This window comes from Orycteropus afer, unplaced genomic scaffold, assembly GCF_000298275.1.
Source record: "Orycteropus afer afer isolate SDZICR_OR568_19922 unplaced genomic scaffold, OryAfe1.0 scaffold00241, whole genome shotgun sequence".
NCBI lineage: Eukaryota > Metazoa > Chordata > Mammalia > Tubulidentata > Orycteropodidae > Orycteropus > Orycteropus afer.
The window spans coordinates 3356513-3374309 of record NW_006921828.1 but is presented as its reverse complement, the minus strand read 5'-3'; the positions used below and the strand labels follow the sequence as shown (position 1 = coordinate 3374309).

The following is a 17797-nucleotide window of genomic DNA, read 5'->3' as shown; positions in this document are numbered from 1 at the left end:
GTGAATCACCTTGCATACAAATCTATAGCCCCTAGGAAAACTGAGTAGGTTTTGAGTACATGTTGACCTACTGACCCTAAAGAAAACCTGGCAGTTGATCTCTGCCTTCCTGCAGCTTTTGAGCCATTATAAGCATACAACATATGTCTTTTTGGCATACACTGGGAAAAGCAGCACACTCTTACATAGTAAATAGGCGCCATGCAAATACCAAGTGCTAGAGCAATTTATAGGAGCTATGTCTGTGGAATGAGTCAGAAAAAGCTTCACCAAAAGCAGAAGAGGGACCAGTTCTAAGCAGGAACAGAGCATCTACCTAGGCAATGAATGAACAGCATGTGCCCCTGGGTTCCACAAATTCAGTGAGAAAGCCTGGAAAACAGGTTTAGTGCTGGTGAAGGTATTGGGGTGTCACCATTTCTGCATTAAAAAAAAAATGGACCCATTTAACCTAGACTCAGATGGGACAGTTTTATCCACACACGAAATGGCTTAAGTTGCTACTAGTGTATGGTTTCATTAAAACAAAGTTGAGAAGCTGCTAGATTTTTAAACCTCTGAACCTTATTTATTGTGGCAACTTTTATTTTAAACAAGGAAACCTTAATGGATAGAATCAAGAAACAGCTGCGTGAATGGGATGAAAATCTAAAAGAGGATTCTCTTCCATCAAATCCAATAGGTATTGAAAGTCTGTTTGTTTCCTGTGACATCTTCCCCAAACAAACTATTTGATGTGCTTTTTATTTTATAAAACCAAAAATTATTGAGGCTTAGACCTCCCTGTTTTAAGGTGCCTTTTTTAAAAGAAGCAATCCTATTTGCTTATAAGGTTTAACTACTTTTCTAATCTTCTGGCAGATAAGTGTCTAAGATGTATTTGATTTCACATTTTTAAAAGAGGGACAGTTTAGGAATAGAAATTTCTTAAGAATATATGCTTGATATCTGTCATTAATGAGTTTAAAACTGAAAAACCCACAATGTCTTTAAGATTTTTCTTACAGAGTAGCTGCCTGTCTTCCTATTGATGATGTATTAAGAATTCAGCTCCTTAAAATTGGTAGTGCTATTCAACGACTTCGCTGTGAACTAGACATCATGAACAAAGTAAGTGCCAAAGGGGCAGGGAGCTACATCTTCTGACCTACTCTAACCACACTGAGGAAGACAGAATCACCATAAATAGCCCAAGGCCTATTCCTGTGAGGCCAGACAGCCTGCCTCCCTCCAGCCCTTTCATCAACCTTGCCACCAACCATTCCTCCTGTAGCACCCCCCACCTCTCTGCTGGGTTCGATAATTCACTGCAGTGGCCACACACAACAACTCACAGATTATGAGGTTCATTAGGGAAGCCACAGGCTACAATTTAAGTTTAGGAGCACATTCAGTCTCTCTTAGCCAGCAGTCAGAGAGACTTCTGCCTCTAGGAGGGCTCTTGAGCCTTGCAGACTAACCAACCATAACATCAAAATTCTAAGCATCTGAGAGAGAAGGAACTTCCTAGAATATTGCTTTGTACCACTCTCAACAGAAATATACCAGGTGGGTAACTTTAACAATCAGGAGCTCCTTAGTTGCTCATGGCAAATTCTACCAGAGTTTACAAAGACTTATAGCTACAAAAGCCATACCAAGTAATGTACTACACTACAGTAAGTAAAATGAAAATGTTTATGACACTCATGTATAATTGTTATAGAGAACTAGACTGCCTTCTTGGGTCTAGTAGTCAAGCCATGGGGTCCCACTCTAATCATGGTTGAAAGTTTAGTGGAAACATGTAGAGTAGATAAGCTCAAATTGTTCTGCAATAAAATGAATTATTTTCCAAGTAATATTTTTTTCTTACATTTTATTTTTAGTGTACATCCCTTTGCTGTAAACAATGTCAAGAAACAGAAATAACCACCAAAAATGAAATATTCAGGTGAGACCTTTATTAATTTAATTGGATTACATTTCCACTTTCCCTATAACACTCAGCAAAATTAAATGTGAGGAATCAGCTCAGCATTCCTGACTTGGTACTCAGAACATCAGTAGCTAACATAATGAATGTGGTAAAAGTAAAGTAACTGGGCATTAATTTTGAAAATCTATACATTAGTTATCTTTTAATGATTAAGGGCCAAAATATTATATGAAAGTCATTTTATGACGAACTATGAATCAAGTACATAAGGAAACTGCTCTCTGTATTCACCTGCCCAGCATGACTTTTTCATTGCACTGACTGTCAGAGACCCTTTTAGATAAACTTGAGATCTGTACATTTTACAGTATATATGATAAAAGAGGTTTAAACAACCAGTACTACTTCCTTTTTTAGGGTCATCATGAAAAACATTCAAAATGAACAAAACAGGGATTTTTTTAACAGATTATACGTCCTGTTTTCCTTTTAAGCTTCTGCCATTATTAAAAACTAAAAGGTTAAAACACTATTTCTAAAAGTATTTCTTATACCACTTTTGTGACTTTGTGACTTTTCCACATTGGTTCTGTTTAGTTTATCGTTATGTGGTCCAATGGCAGCATATGTGAATCCTCACGGATATGTGCATGAGACGCTTACTGTGTACAAGGCTTCCAATTTGAACCTGATAGGCCGGCCTTCAACAGAGCACAGCTGGTTTCCTGGGTAATACTATGGTCATGCTTTATTAATTGGGTAGTGGGTAGCAAAGAACCAGAGGAGTCCTAAGCACTGTTGCCAGGAGTATAGACAATGAAATGAGTAATTCTATTTCAGGAGTTTTCATTCTGTTAGTGACTATAAACAGGTAGTTTTTTTTTTCTTTTGCATAGTCTCATTTACTTAAAGTTAGGGAGAAAGAAGATTGGCAGCTTAAAAGTTATCCTCCAAGTACTAGTGCTTTCTCACTTAGATGGTCCGTCCCACTGGCTCTCTAAACAACTAAGAACTACAACTAGAATCTGTTAATATAAATACTAGCTATTGTACCAAGGGAAAAAGGAAATTTAAGAAAACTAAAGCATGCAACTTTAAGAACAGAAATACTCTGATATCTAGTTGTATTTCTAGTAAAATTATCCAGCAAAATCTTAAATTCTGTTTAATTCTGTTTAACTCAGCCACCTGTTTAACTCAGCCACCAGTGCATATTTTCTTCAGGTGGTTGCTGTGCCTGACTGCAATACAAAACACAGGTGTGAGTTAGGATGGATGTAGTCTTGGCATCAGCAGTTCATATAAGGAAGTTGTAGTAATAGAATGTTTCTTTGCATTAGAGAATAAAGTTGAGCTTTAAAGACCAACACAGTACCCTACTTCATTCTCAGCCCATATTTATTCTTCTTAGTCCTTAGAATTTGGGGTAACAGGTTCAGGATCCACAAATGTGTTTCCTCAGCTGATGCCTTTCTTTAACTTTGTAGGTATGCCTGGACTATTGCCCAGTGTAGGATCTGTGCAAGCCATATCGGATGGAAATTTACTGCCACCAAAAAAGACATGTCACCTCAAAAATTTTGGGGCTTGACTCGTTCTGCTCTCTTACCCACAATTCCAGACACTGAAGATGAAGTAAGCCCAGACAAAGTAATACTTTGCTTGTAAAAACAGGGATATTGGTATTTTTATATCTGTTCTGCTTTGAAAATGTATGGCTTCTTTCTGATTCATACCTGAGCAAACAGCAACATATTTCATGGAGGGTTGCAGTTTCTTAGTAAGTTAGACTACTCTGCAGACAATGGAAAGCAGTCATTTTAGGAAGATCTATATTTTAACTTACTCGGTACCATCTCATTTAGGTCATGATGGTATCATTGAAAGTGGTAATTACTTCCTACACAAAAAGGAAAAAAAGCAAGCTCTAAAAGCTAGGGTGCCAAGCACACAAACATGTTCCTTCCTGCCTGAAAGAAGCAAGCTGGTGTATATTTTAAAAGGGCTTTGTTCCTTTTAATTATCATTAGTTTCTGAGATTCTGCTTTGTAAATCTTGAAAATAGTGAAGACTTAAAATATGCAGTTTAAGCCCCAAAATAAAGTCTTCATTTCCTTAAGTGTTAGTGAGTAGTAGTATCTGGTGTATTTGCTCAGTGTTGTTTCATACATGAAGCTTAATTTCAATTAAATATTATGGGCACAGACACAAAAAACATACCCCTTCACACAAGCTAGAAGTGGTATTTTATAGGCTATTATTTTGTTCAATGTAAATTGAAAATCTGTAAGTAAACTTTGAAAGAAAAATTATGTTAATTATGTTCTTTGTTTAAATAATGTAACATATCTAGTTATCTAGTTATAAGCAGGTAATCTAGGTGTAAGAAATAATTTTTTAAGATAAAGTTCTAGTATAGACTGATTTGCCACCTACCTACCTCTTTGCTTTTAAGGGTTTAGTTGATCCTTTCACATTTGTGTAATTAACTTTTAGTTTTACTGATATTCCTTTATCATTCAGTAGGATAGAGTCAAACTACTACAGTGTAAGGCCAAAAACGGACTGTTGGTAATGTTTGTTTTATTTATCTTTTTGTTTTTTTTTTTTTTTTACTCCAAACATGCAATGGTTTTTGATTGCCTTGATTGAAAATAACTAACAATTGAATATCATGTTGCATATTTATGTAAATGAAAAAGCAGCTGAAGAATATTGTTAATTGCTTAGGGTACATTCTGCTGCCTTACTTCATATGCCCAAGATTGTGATTTTTTAGATTGTGTTTTTTTTTTTTTCCTAAGCTCTACTTTATTACTACTGATGATAATAACCTTGTGTTTATGGTTGTTCATGCGTCTTAACACTGACCTAAAAGCTTACTAAATCTAAATGTTATATGTGCTCCAGGGAGTTGTTTCTAGCATATCTGAACGAGTTAGTGAGAAAACATTGTTTTTACCTTTGCCTACGAAGGGTATACTCAGAAATGTTCTATTACATACTGACATTGACAAATAAAATTTTCTGGTATGTTAAAAAAAAAAAAAACTGCATTAACACTATTTTAAGACCTCTGAAATAGCTAAATCTGCATTCTTTCTATATACAGGAGTAGGAGTTCTATATTGTTGTGTCTATATTTTTTTACTAGTACCTAAGTATTTCATATTTTTATAATGCATTTATTTACTCATAGCCTTTTATTTTTCCTGTTTGTTTGCCACACTTCTTCTTAGCTGGGCTTTAATAGAAATACACATTTTAAAAGTGTTTTAGAGGTCCAAAATTGCTACCACTTGCTACACAAAGGAAAACCAGTTATAAAATGGTCAGACTAGAGCACCTGAATGAAATAAGCAACTGTTTACAACAGACCTATTTACCTACTGAGAACACAAATCATTAAAAAGCACACCTACATGGAAATTGTAACATAAGTAGCCATATAATCTTTTAGTTACTGAGAATATCCCACAGAACAGTATTCTTAATATATAGGTGGCACCTGAGTACTGTCAGATACTACATAATCACATTTTCACATTTATCCTCCAATTCCAAAGGCAATGTTCATTAGAACATATCTAGTCAGAATAAATTCTCTATTTTTAAACCAAGCATAAGTTTAGTTAAGAACTGACACACAGCACAGTGATTTACCACTTTTAAGAGCAGTCTTATCTTATTCCCTACAGTATAAAAAACTCTCTACACAAAAATAAGGCCAAGTATTCTTTTTCAGTAGGAACTAATCCACAAGAAATAATAGGGTTCAACAACAGAAACCAGATTAAGAGGAGGTAGACTTTAGGAGCATTTATAGTGCTTGAAATATAGTTCACAAATAAGGCCCCTATTTCTATCAAAGAAGTCCTCAAAGCAGATTTTGTTCTGCAGTACATTCAAGTCTTTTACATCTTACCAAAGGAACCAGGGAGAGGCAGGGGGAGACCCTAGTTTTTTACAAAAAAAAAAAAAAAAAATCCACCTTTTTTTATATAGTCATTATAGTCAGCTCTCATCAGTTTCAGGTCTTCTTTATGTAACTCAAAAGTTCATCTTTTTCCATTCGGTATCCACTTTTTTTCCACTGTTCTCGCAACCGTTGTAACAGAGCTCCTATTTCCTTTCCTGAAGAAATGCCTGCTTTTCTCAGGTCATGGCCACTTACAGGAAACGGAGGAATGGACCACTGCTGCATTTCCTTCAGAAGACCACGCTCTCCTTGGTATTTCAGTAGTTCACATACACGAGTAGTTGCGTCAGCTTCCCTAGACTAAGTTCAGAATCAAATATTTAATGTTTCATCACATCCTAGAAAGCTAACTAACGATCTCAGCTTAAAATTTAAGTAGATAGTATGAAGGTTTTCATTTAAAACAAATCAACAGATTACATGATAGGTCTTACTTTTAATAAAGCAGTTCTAAAATTAGTAAAGATAATTTGTATTCTGACCAAATAATAGCCTGTTACTCATACTTCAGGCAAATGATACTCAAGCCTATTTATTAATCTACTTACATCTATAATGAAGTCCTGATAGGGTTTCAGTGGTTCCGAACTATCAGTTGCTTTAATTAAATCTTTCCTGTTTTTAACTATAAATAAGCCAAGGTTCTTCTCTTCTTTTGAAATCTTCAATCTCAAATCCAATTTTGTGATATCATCCTGTACTTTGAATAAGGAGGCCAAGAGAGTCATCGGTTTTGGTGAAAAACCGTCAACATTTTTACTGACTTTGTTAAATTCTTCTAAATTTGCATTGACAGGTAAACCTGTTGGGATACAAACATTTTTCACAAGCTTTCATAGTGGATATATTTAATAAAAAAAATTCCCAATCAAACCATCATTGTTAGGATATAGAAATACCTTATCAATAAGAACTCATAGTCTAATAACATTAGTTCTGTAAGACTAAGTCTAATGCTTTATCTTTTTCTAATGCTTTATCTTTTAAGTGAACCACTGGTATACTGTTGTGATCCTGTCTCATGTCACTCTCTAAAACCTCAGGAAAGGCCCTGAAACATTCTGCCATTAACAATCTAAATCAGGAAGTTCAGGGGCAGCACTGATGGTAGTCTCACATTCACAAGAAATACTGTTTTCCAACTATAAACCACTGATTTCATACACACACACCCCCATTCATTAATCTTACATCTTTGCACAGACAGTTTGTGCTCTACTAACCTAAAGGTTGGTGGGTTGAACCCACCCAGTGGCACCATTAAGAAAGGTCTGGAGATCTGCTTCCACAAAGATTATTGTTAGGTGTCTAGTCACTTCCAACTCTTAACCCCATGTACAACAGAATGAAACACTACCTGGTCTTGTGCCATCCTCACAATCATCACAGCCAGTGTCAATCATCTGTAATCCATAAAGATTACAGCCAGGAAAACCCTATGAAGCAGTTTTCCTTTAACACACGAGGTCACCATGACTTGGAATCAATTAAACAGCAACAGGTTTTGAGTATTTACAATATACTCAAATTTCCTGAAGTGTGATAAATCATACAATCCCACAGTTCTCTAAATATTGTAACACTGAATAATTTCTACACATAAGTCACTCTTCTAAGTACTTTGCATGTATTAACTCATTGAATCCTCTTAGGCATCTTACTAGACAGATACTATTATTTTAATCCCCCTTTCTTAGATTCAGAAATAAAAGTTTAAAATGACTCCAGTCACAAAGACTGAGTCTCATTCAAACCTAGGTCTAATTCGAGAGCCTACTCAGTGTGCTGCCTTGGATATATTCCATACCCATGACAAAACTGTCCTACCTGACCCCCAAGTTGATCTTACTTTAAAATATTCCATTTCTCCCTTACAAACTTCTGAACTATAGTAGTCGTTTTTCCTTATGAATCTGTAAACTAGATGTTTCACTGCCGAAAATTCAGGCTTTTTACTTCATGGTCTCACCTATGTAAGGAGCCACATCAAGATCATAGATAAGATGAATCAAGTGATTTACATGGTTTCCAACAAGAATTTTTTTCAATTCCACCCAAATCCTTTCTCCCGATATTCCAGCCAAGCATTTTGCATTTTCTGCTATTGCTTCCAAAGTTTCAGGATCGTGGTCACCAGGTTCCTCTACAATTCTCCCATAAAACCTGCAAGACAAAAGTCACATAGTATTACATCTATATTGGCCATTATCACCACAAAAATGTATTTCTCATTTTTACTGGTAGAGCTTTTAATCAGACTAAGTAACAGGATTAGTAAGGTCAAAGAGGGACTTTAGAAGTCATCTGGTCACTTTTCCTTTTTTTCCCCCAAAGATGAGAAAATCAAGATACAATAAAAAATAAGTAACCTATCTAAGGTTAGTGCCAACTAGAACCCTAGGGTCTCTTGATGACCAGTTTTTGGTTCTCCCCATCAAAACGTGTAATTTCTGGGAGAAATAACTATCTTACTTTACATGTCTCAAAATGCATGATGAGTAACGGTGGTTGGGTAAGGAAGCTAAGTCAAGAATACTAGACAGATTTCGATGTGAATTCATTATTTTATGTGAAGTGTTAAAAAATATTTAATTACAAAACATCTCACTATTTGTGTATCATCTTACTCTTTTCTTGCATTAGTATTACCACCACCAATGCATGTGAATACCATGTATAACCGATGACATGGTACAAAACCAAGGAGAGCTAAACTAAGAAAATAGTAACTCATGTTGGATTTTTATTTTGTCTATGAAGCTATCCAGCTTCACATTAGGAATAAAAGAGCTAGTTAAAAGATCATCAGTTTTGCCCAAAAAGGTGGCATACTTTTTTTTAACAAAGAACTCAATCACAGGCAGACTTCATCAACTCTCCTAATCTGGGTTTTCCAAATGAAAAAACAGAAGAAAAAAAAAAAGGAAATTTTTGACTATTTTGTTCACTGTTGTATTCTCCGCAAGTAGAATAATCCTGGCACACAAAAGGCACACCATAAATATCCACTGAAAACATTTTAGAATGTCCAGCTCAAAAATATCCATGTTCACATTAGTTATCTATAATGTTAATGATGTGATAGTATTAATGGCACAAATAAAACAAAATTTAACAAAATAAATGGGATTAAACTTGTTTTCAAAGTTTTTTTTTCTACTGACCTATAATATGAAAACTTACATTCTCATGCTTTTGAGTTAAGTATTTAAAGTAAGGCTAAAATCTAGTTGTAGACACACTGAAGCTTATTTCATGGAATCTCAGAATCGGAAGCTTTACTGGTCATCTACTCTACCCCTCATGTTTTGTTGTTATGTGCTCCTTATACCCTTTAAAATTCATTTCACAATGATCTAATGACAATAACTGTGACTAAGTTTTGGTGTGTTCTATTATTTGTAGTGAGAGATTACAGAATATTCTGCAGAGTGATCGCAACTAGTGAAAAATCCAGTATTACTACACATAAACTACCCACAGTTAGAATAGTTTTTTTAAAAAAATATGGAACTTAAATAAAATCACTGCTGCCCACAAAACCCTCCAAATACTTCTTGTGTACAAAATTCATCCAAGTTTTAATACTTGATTTCTCAAAGGTCATATCATAGATTATCTATACACCATTATTTTATGAGGTGTCATAGATTTTCTTGTGACCACCCCACGCGTTAAGCCTTATAGAAGCAGAAATGTTCAACCGTGACTCTGATCCCACCACTCAGCACATGATTGGTCTCCAGTTAGCACTCAAACATCTGTGTAGTGGAAGAGGAAATAGTCTATCAAAAACAAACAAAAAAATGATTTAAAGCTGAATTATGTAAAAGATTATCATTAACAACAACAACAAAGTAACTTGCTGCTGTTGAAATATGTGCATATTTTGGCAGTATCGTCTAGGTAATAGCTCATTCATAAGTTAACAGGCTGCCAAGTCTCCGCTGGAGACATCTGGAATGTCACCATCTTATATACTGTCCTGTGCATTTATTTCACATTACTAGAACTGTGCTCAAGGGATGACATTATTAACACTTGTAATTTTTAAAAATTCTTACCTGAAATATCTTAAAATTCGAAGATAATCTTCTTGTATTCTCTGTTTAGCATGTCCAACAAATCGTACCTTCTTATTTTTCAAATCTTCATAACCACTAAAGTAGTCAAATAAGGTACCATCAAAACCTAATCATTAAAGAAAGGGAAACTCGCTGTTAGCAAATAAGGATTGGAAAACCCAAGAAAATCAACGGAAAACTATCACAAACAAAATTCAGCAAGGTGAAGAGTTATCAAATTGAAATATAAACATTAAAATCATTCAACACACATCAACTATCACATGGAAGATACAATGCAATCAATCAAGAACTACATTTATAATGACAATTATAAAAGGTAATGCACACCACAAGAATATGCAAGACCTATATGAAGAGGTTCAACCTTTTAGCCATAAGAAATACAATCCTGAGATGGCATTTTTACCTTTCTATGAAAATGGCAGGTACAAATGTCTGTTAACAATGTTAGCGAGGGTATGGTGAAACAAGCACTCCTGTTCATTGCAGTTGGATAGACTTCATTATGTAATTTTGTGACTTTGTAAACTGAAATATCCCCACTGTAATATGCTGAACATGTGCTGAACAACAACAAAGTGAAAAAACAATTACTTTATTTTCATATAGGCATATAAAACTTTAGTGATCAGCTGCATGAACAAGTCACCCATTTGCCAAGGACCTTTCTGGTTTTTAGTTCACAAACTGTACATCTCAGGAAAGATCACAGTCCCAGCAAACCAAGACAGCTGGTCACCCCATGTACCAACCAAAAAAAAAAAAAAAAGAGAGAGAAACCTTTCAAGCAACTACAGGATCCATTCAACAATCCAAATGAGGTCAATGTTCCTATGAGGTGCTTTACTCTGTACCAGCACAGAAAAGAGGCACTCCCATTACACTCAAGAAAAAGAAAAGAAGAGTTGCCATCAAGTTGATTCCTAGTCATGGCAACCCCGTGTGTGGTGTTCATAGGGTTTTCAGTGGCTGTGACCTTTCGAAAGTAGATGGCCAAACCTTTCACCTGAGGCAAGTTAACTGTAGATTAAATAGCAATTTCTACTTCTTCACTGTTGGGAAGATTAAATTTATGTAATGTGCTTAGAACACAGTGCCTGGCACATTGTAAGATTCAGTAAATGTTAAAAAACAGTAGTACCAATAAGAATAGCTTTTATTTTCATCAAATAGTATCTTGAAAAGGAGTATTTGTTTTAGTTAACTATGCTTAAGATAGCTACTTGTGAAAGATTCCATACACTGCGCTAGTTGGCCTAATTTAAGTAAGAACAATGTAAAAAGAAGTAACACTAGGGCTTTGACCACATAATTAACAGACATGCCACCAACTGGGCTTCCTCTGTCCATAGATCACTTTGGAGTCAAATATTCAAATCACGACTTTATGTGACTTGAGCTAATTACCTAACCTAAGTCTCAGTTTCCTCATCTGGCAATTAAGTTTAATACCCACTTTATGAAGTTTTTCTAAAGGTTAACTGAGACAAAGTATATCAAGTGCCCAATGATGTGCCTAAAGGAAGTGTCACCCTTTCACCATTACCACTGCCACCAAGAGGTGGTAACAGTGGACGTTTCATCTCTCTCTTTTCTAATCTAAAATGTTAAACATAAAAGGATTATTTAAAGTGCAAAAAATAATGCATCAAAAATGTACCAGAGGCGCAGTAGTGGTTCAGTTGTAGAAGTCTTACCTTCTATGGAGAAGACCTAGGTTTGATTCCCAGGAAATACACGTCCATGCACAACCACCACCCATCTATATCAGTGGAGGCTTACGTATTGTTACAATGCTGAACAGGTTTCAGCAGAACATCTAGACTAAGATAGACTAGGAGGTAGGGCCTGGTGATCTACTTCCAGAAACCTTATGGGTCACAACGGTCTGATCTGCAGTTGATCATGGTGATGGCACAGGACGGGGCAGCAGTACACTGCACTGTGCGCACTGTGCATGGGGTCACCATTAGTTGAGGGCTAACTCAACTGCACCTCACAACAGTGTACCGAAACACTAACCTATTCACATCTGCCCTCACTGTGACTCTCATCGCTTTCAATAACCAAAAGTTAAATTGAAATGATGAGTAAGTTTCCCCTTGCATGCCTACTCTGATTATTGGTATTTCCTGAAGTACAATGCTATAAAAGAATTTTAGGTTTTGTCTGGCTCAGCAGAAAAAAGGTAAAGTCATTCACTGATGTGCACCATGGGCACCAGAAGCAAGGAGAGTAGGATATGCATGCCACTTCATCAGCAAAGAGCAAAAAGACACAGTATGTTTGCATGTATGTGTGTATACACATGCATTCTACACACATGCATTCTTATCTGAAATGTTAACACTGTTTAGATTAGTAACTTGACTAAATGTGTACATGTCCCTGGCACCATTCAAAGCATTTACTCCCTTAATTATTACTGACTCCTTTAATCCTCAAAAAAGGCCTACAAAGGAAGCTAACATTAATATCCTCATTTTATGGCTAGTAAGTAAGGGAATCAGAATCTGAACCTAGGTATTCCAGTTCCAGTGTTAATTCTGTAAACCAATATGCTACAGTGTCTCTCAGGATAAATTTATGTAACCTCTCAAGTTGGAGAACATTTCTAGAATGTAAGTTTCACTTGAAAAGAAGACTTCCTAGTAGAGTGAATGAAAACAGTAGTTTATCTCCACATATTACCTAAAAACATAGAATTGATAGTGAGATCCCTGCGCTCAGCATCTTTCTGCCAGTCAGTTGTGAATTCTACCTCAGCATGCCTTCCATCTGTGACGACATCAATCCGTAGTGTGGTAATTTCAAAATTTTCTTCATGAAGCTGCAAAATAAGTTTTTTTTTTTCTTTTTACTTAGTTTTTAGTATCAATGAATGGAATGAAAAGTTTGTCTCATTAAAGTATAGTACTATAAGCCCTGACAATTAGGTATCTTATTTCTTTTTAAAGTCAATTAATGTACATATACCTTGAGACAGAAAGAAATGAAATATTCAAAGATAACTCCAAAGAATAACATTAAAAAATAACAATAATACCTACCCTAATAAAAAAGCTGAGCTTGACAGAGATGTATAAAACTAGCAAATCTGACACCATGATATGGTATATGGGTGGGAGAAAGCCCTTAACACAGTATATTCAGGTTCTCTAATTTCAAATCAAGCTACTCCTGGCAGAAATATTTTATAATAGCTCTAGTTTGCAAAGAGCTACATATCAATTTATGGAATAAATAACTTGAGCAAAACACTGACAGAGGAATAACTGAACAGATCCTGTAACTCCTTGCAAGTAATCAGTGAGGTTAAACTAGGTCTCCATATACCTTGGGAAGAGAGATTATCTCCATCTGGGAAAAAAGGAGGAGCTTTATGACAGAGTGGCATCTGAATTGTAAGCCTTAAAAGATAACTCGGATTTGTACACACAGATACAGGAAGAACAACATTTCAAGGAAAAAAAAAAAACAACAACAAGATGGTCAGAGGCACAGTGGAAACAGAGGGTTATATGTAATAGAGAAAGTATGCCCAAGCAATATCACATTTAAGCATTTAGGGGTAGACAGCATAGTGTTGTGGATGCCAAGATGGAGTCTGGACTGTCTTCATTGGGAAGTGAAAGTCTGAAAAGGAATGAAGGGAGACTGGACAGTGCAGAATTTTGTTCTACAATTCCTCTAAACTCCACATATACTCTCCCAACGAACAAGCTAGCTGTCACTATAGAATTCTACAACTCAGACATAAGACACCAAGTTACCACTAAACTCAAGGGGTAAGGAAAGTGTTGTGAAATAGGAAAAACTTTCAAAGTTATTATTAGAAGCACTTAGATCCCCAAAAGTCCTCCCTTACTGAGAATGCAAACTAGAGATTTACCGTCTACAAAGGTTGAACTAAAAGCTATGACTTGGGGTACCAGACATAGGTGGGCATATGAGTGAAGCACCTCAATGATACCAAGATTGCATGACACGTGCTCATTTTTCTATCTGGCTTTCAAAATGCTACTTACCTACTCTTACTCCCTGGCATAATCCTTTCTATTCCTCTCACTGAAGAGTCCTACTGACAATGACATTGGAGTCTCACAGCAAAGCTGCAATAAAATCCTCAAGTCACTATGCTAAGTAGAGTACCACCCAAATATTAAGAGAAAGCCAAAGAACTGCCATAATTTAGGAAAAGCCTACAGAAGAGAGAAAAAGCTCAGAGGAAAGAGAAATAAGACATTATATCTGAAATAAGAGTAAGAAGCTTTTAAAAGTAATATTCTGTGAAAGAAAAATAGCTTAAAAATTTAAAAGCAGAAATTACAAATGCAACAGAATGGTTGGAAGATCAACATAAAGTACTCTTATGGAAATAAAAGACATGAGGTAAGAAAACAGGATACAAGAAACTAAAGGATCAGTCCCAGTGGTCAAAAATGCAAATTATGGGAGTTTCCAATGGAGAAGACATTTAACAAAAGGGATGAAATCATGAATGAAATGTAAGAGGGCCCCCTAACTACCCAGCACAATAAATGAAAAATAAATCCAAACCAAGGTACACGATTTTTAAATTAAAAACACTAAAGATAAGAAAATGCCTAAGGCACTTGATTGCTAACCAAAAAGCTGGTGGTTCAAACCCACCAACCACTCCTCGGAAGGAAGGTTGGGCAATCTACTTCCGTAGTGATACCCTCTCGGAAACCCAAGGCGGGGTCGCTATGAGTCAACAGCACATAACAACAACAACACAACAGAGATAAGAAAAAGAAACCCTAGTGACACAGTGGTTAAGAATTTTTTCTGCTAACCAGAAAATCCATGGTTCGAACCCACCAGCTTCTCTATGAGAGAAAGATGTGGCAGTCTACTTCTGTAAAGATTTACAGGGTAAAACAGCCACTGAGGAAGTTCTATTCTGTCCTATGTTTTTGTTGTTATGTGCTGTCAAGTCGGACCCAACTCACAGCGACCCTTCCTTGGGTTTCCAAGGCAGTATCACTACGGAAGTAGATTGTCCCATCTTCCTTCCGAGGAGTGGCTGGTGGGTTTGAACCACCAGCCTCCTTTAAATTTCTAACTGAAAACTATTCCCAGCCTAGAATTCCATAGCCAAATCAAACACGTGTGAAGGTAAGTATTTTCTGATATCCAACGCTTCAAAAATTACACCTCCTCATGCACTCTTCACAAGGAGTTTTGATAACGTAGTGGGTAAGGCATTGGGATGCTAACCAGAAGGTTGGAGGTTCAAACCCATTGAGTTTCTTTACAAGAGAAGATGAGGTAATACTTCTATAAATATTTACAGCCCTGGAAACCCAATGGCGGTTGCTATAAGTTGGTATTGACTCGATGGCAGTGGATTTGGTTTGGTTTTGGATGCACTCTTCATAGGAAGCTGGTGGTAGTTTTTGGATTATTAAAAGAAAGGTCTAAACCAAGGAAGAATACCACATAGGATCCAGAAAACAGGACTTCTATCAAGGGGAGGCCAAGGAAATCATCAGGATTTGAGGAAAATCCCAGAATGAGGGCTTAGAGCAGACCTATAAAGCAAACAGTCCAGGTTGAAGTGGAAGGACAAAGCATACCAGGGGAGAGGGCTCATAAAACAAGGGAACTGAAACATGATGTGTTTAACTCCACTAAGAAAAGTTTTCCAGTTCTGGCACAGAGTACAGAATGATTTAGTGGTTCATGAAAAATCAGGGAAAAGAAAATTGTTATTAACTACAGAGAAAACAAAAAACATGCCACAGGAAAAAATGTAATCATAGCACATCACACAATCCAGCTATAAACAATACAAAGTCATAAATGTAAACTCAGAAGCCTGATTTAACCAAAAATTATGATCTCAATATACTGGGAATATGAGGGAAGCAGTGTTGTTGAGGAGAGCTGTGGAAAGAAAACTCAATCATCTTCCCTACTAGGAAGGCTATAAATAACATCTTAAAACTAGGAAAATTTTAAAAAACTGCGGCATACAAAGGCTTTTTTCAGAAATATGAAGGGAATAGGTACAAGAATTAGTTGAAAGTGGTTGCAACAAAGGAGAAGGAATCAGGATTTTTTTTAGGGGGTGGAAAAGACTTTTTTTTATTAGCCTGTTTATTTGCTTTCTAACTAGAAAAAAAATTAAATTTAAAATATTACCAAAGAAGAAGTATAATTCATTATAGTGTCAAACATTCACTCACCCTGGCAGTGATTGTTCCGTGTTTTTCTCCTTTGTTATTGATCATACGAATCCCAGCAGCCTGAAACATCTCCTTCATTTGAGCAGGGGTGGCCGTTGTTGCAAAATCCACATCTTGAGGCTTTACTCCATTTAATAAATCCCTTACTGCTCCTCCTGCTATTCTTAACTCATGATTTTCTTTGACAAATAATTCTGGGATGAGAGAAGGAAGATTTTTATTTCAGTGTGTTTAAGAAACACAGACATACAAAGTTTTTCAATCTATTAGAGATATTCATGATCATTTAGCTTCCATATGAAAAGCAACAACATGGCCCAAACAAGGGAAGTGACTTGATTACATTTGAATACCTCTAAGAATTGTGGGGAAGCAGGCAACCTGTTGAATTTTTCTTTGCAGATTCGGAAGGCAATTCAGAATTCCACAATGGCCTCAATGTCATCAATATAATTTGAATTATTTCCAAAAAGTAAATAAACAATTCTGCTTTCTTTTTCCAGGCTTACTAGCATACCTTAAATATGGCGTATTCTTGAAAGTATTTCTCTGTGTATAGATGTTGAGGTAATGCGCTCATGCAAACTTTAAAACCATAGAGTACAGACAACATTTGTCCATCACATTATTCATGAAAAGAATCAGGGCTAAGAATTCTTGAAGAAATACTCTGCATATGATGTTTAAACAGCAACTCACATATCTGCTCTAAGTGAGTTCATATGAGGACTGGAACTATAAGGACCTCAGCACAGGAGACCCATAGCTGACTCCTCTGTAGTTTCAGAGCAGGGCAAAGTCTACAATAACTATACCCATATGACAAAAGGGCACAATCTAGACTAGTGACAAAGGCATCCAGGAACTGGCATCCAGGAGCTGGCCTGATAGTGCCAGCTAAGCCTTGATGTTGCTACGAGTTGGCATGGCACTCAAAGCTAGAACATCAACATCAGTCAAGGCCATCAGTCTGACCACGATGGATCAAGACAAAAATAAGACCATTCCATAATCACTGTTAGAACACAAAACATGAGCACTGCCCAAGCCACCAAAAAATTACCTTACCATGGCTAATGTGAGTGACTGCTGCTTCCTTAAGCAACAGCTTCAGCCTTGATCTAGTCTTCCCTTCTTCTAGATAAGCGTATTAAGATACCCATTCCTAGAATTACCCTCACTTATTGACAGCATCCAATCCACAGCAAAGCCCCTGCTTCCTTAACCAAAACCAAACTCAATGCTGTCAAGTTGGGTCCGACACATAGGAACCCCTCCGTAGGTTTCTGAGGCGGTATCACTACAGAAGTATATTGCCCAACCTTCCTTCCAATGAGTGGCTGGTGGGTTTGAACTGCCAGCCTTCTGGTTAGCAGTCAACTGGCTTAGGCACTATGCCACCAGAGCTTCTCCTGCTTCCTTAAATCCTCCTCAAAACCACTTAGCACAACTCTACATCCTGTAAGTCCCATTTACCAGGTCCCTGGGTGGCGCAAACACTGTGCTCAACTACTAACCTTTTTAAAAGTCAAAGGTTTGAACCCACCTATCAGTGCCATGGAGAAAAGCCTGGCTGTCAGCTAAGAAAACCCCGCTG

At 36.5% G+C, this 17797-nt stretch overlaps 2 protein-coding genes across 2 annotated transcripts in view; one reads left to right on the top strand and one right to left on the bottom strand.

The window, feature by feature from the left end:
* The window catches only part of CRBN (cereblon), a 29351-nt gene extending 25765 nt beyond the window's left edge, over positions 1–3586 (top strand). Inside the window, exons 7-11 of the mRNA XM_007949172.2 lie at positions 598–682; positions 995–1110; positions 1869–1933; positions 2516–2647; positions 3406–3586. Coding sequence (XP_007947363.1) covers positions 598–682; positions 995–1110; positions 1869–1933; positions 2516–2647; positions 3406–3586 — 579 coding nt within the window. The remainder of the gene's footprint in view (positions 1–597; positions 683–994; positions 1111–1868; positions 1934–2515; positions 2648–3405) is intronic.
* Positions 3587–5948: 2362 nt separating this feature from the next.
* The window catches only part of TRNT1 (tRNA nucleotidyl transferase 1), a 29830-nt gene continuing 17981 nt past the window's right edge, over positions 5949–17797 (bottom strand). Inside the window, exons 2-7 of the mRNA XM_007949171.2 lie at positions 16201–16394; positions 12677–12815; positions 9962–10088; positions 7867–8060; positions 6446–6699; positions 5949–6197 (exon numbers count right to left, since the gene is read on the bottom strand). Coding sequence (XP_007947362.1) covers positions 5949–6197; positions 6446–6699; positions 7867–8060; positions 9962–10088; positions 12677–12815; positions 16201–16394 — 1157 coding nt within the window. The remainder of the gene's footprint in view (positions 6198–6445; positions 6700–7866; positions 8061–9961; positions 10089–12676; positions 12816–16200; positions 16395–17797) is intronic.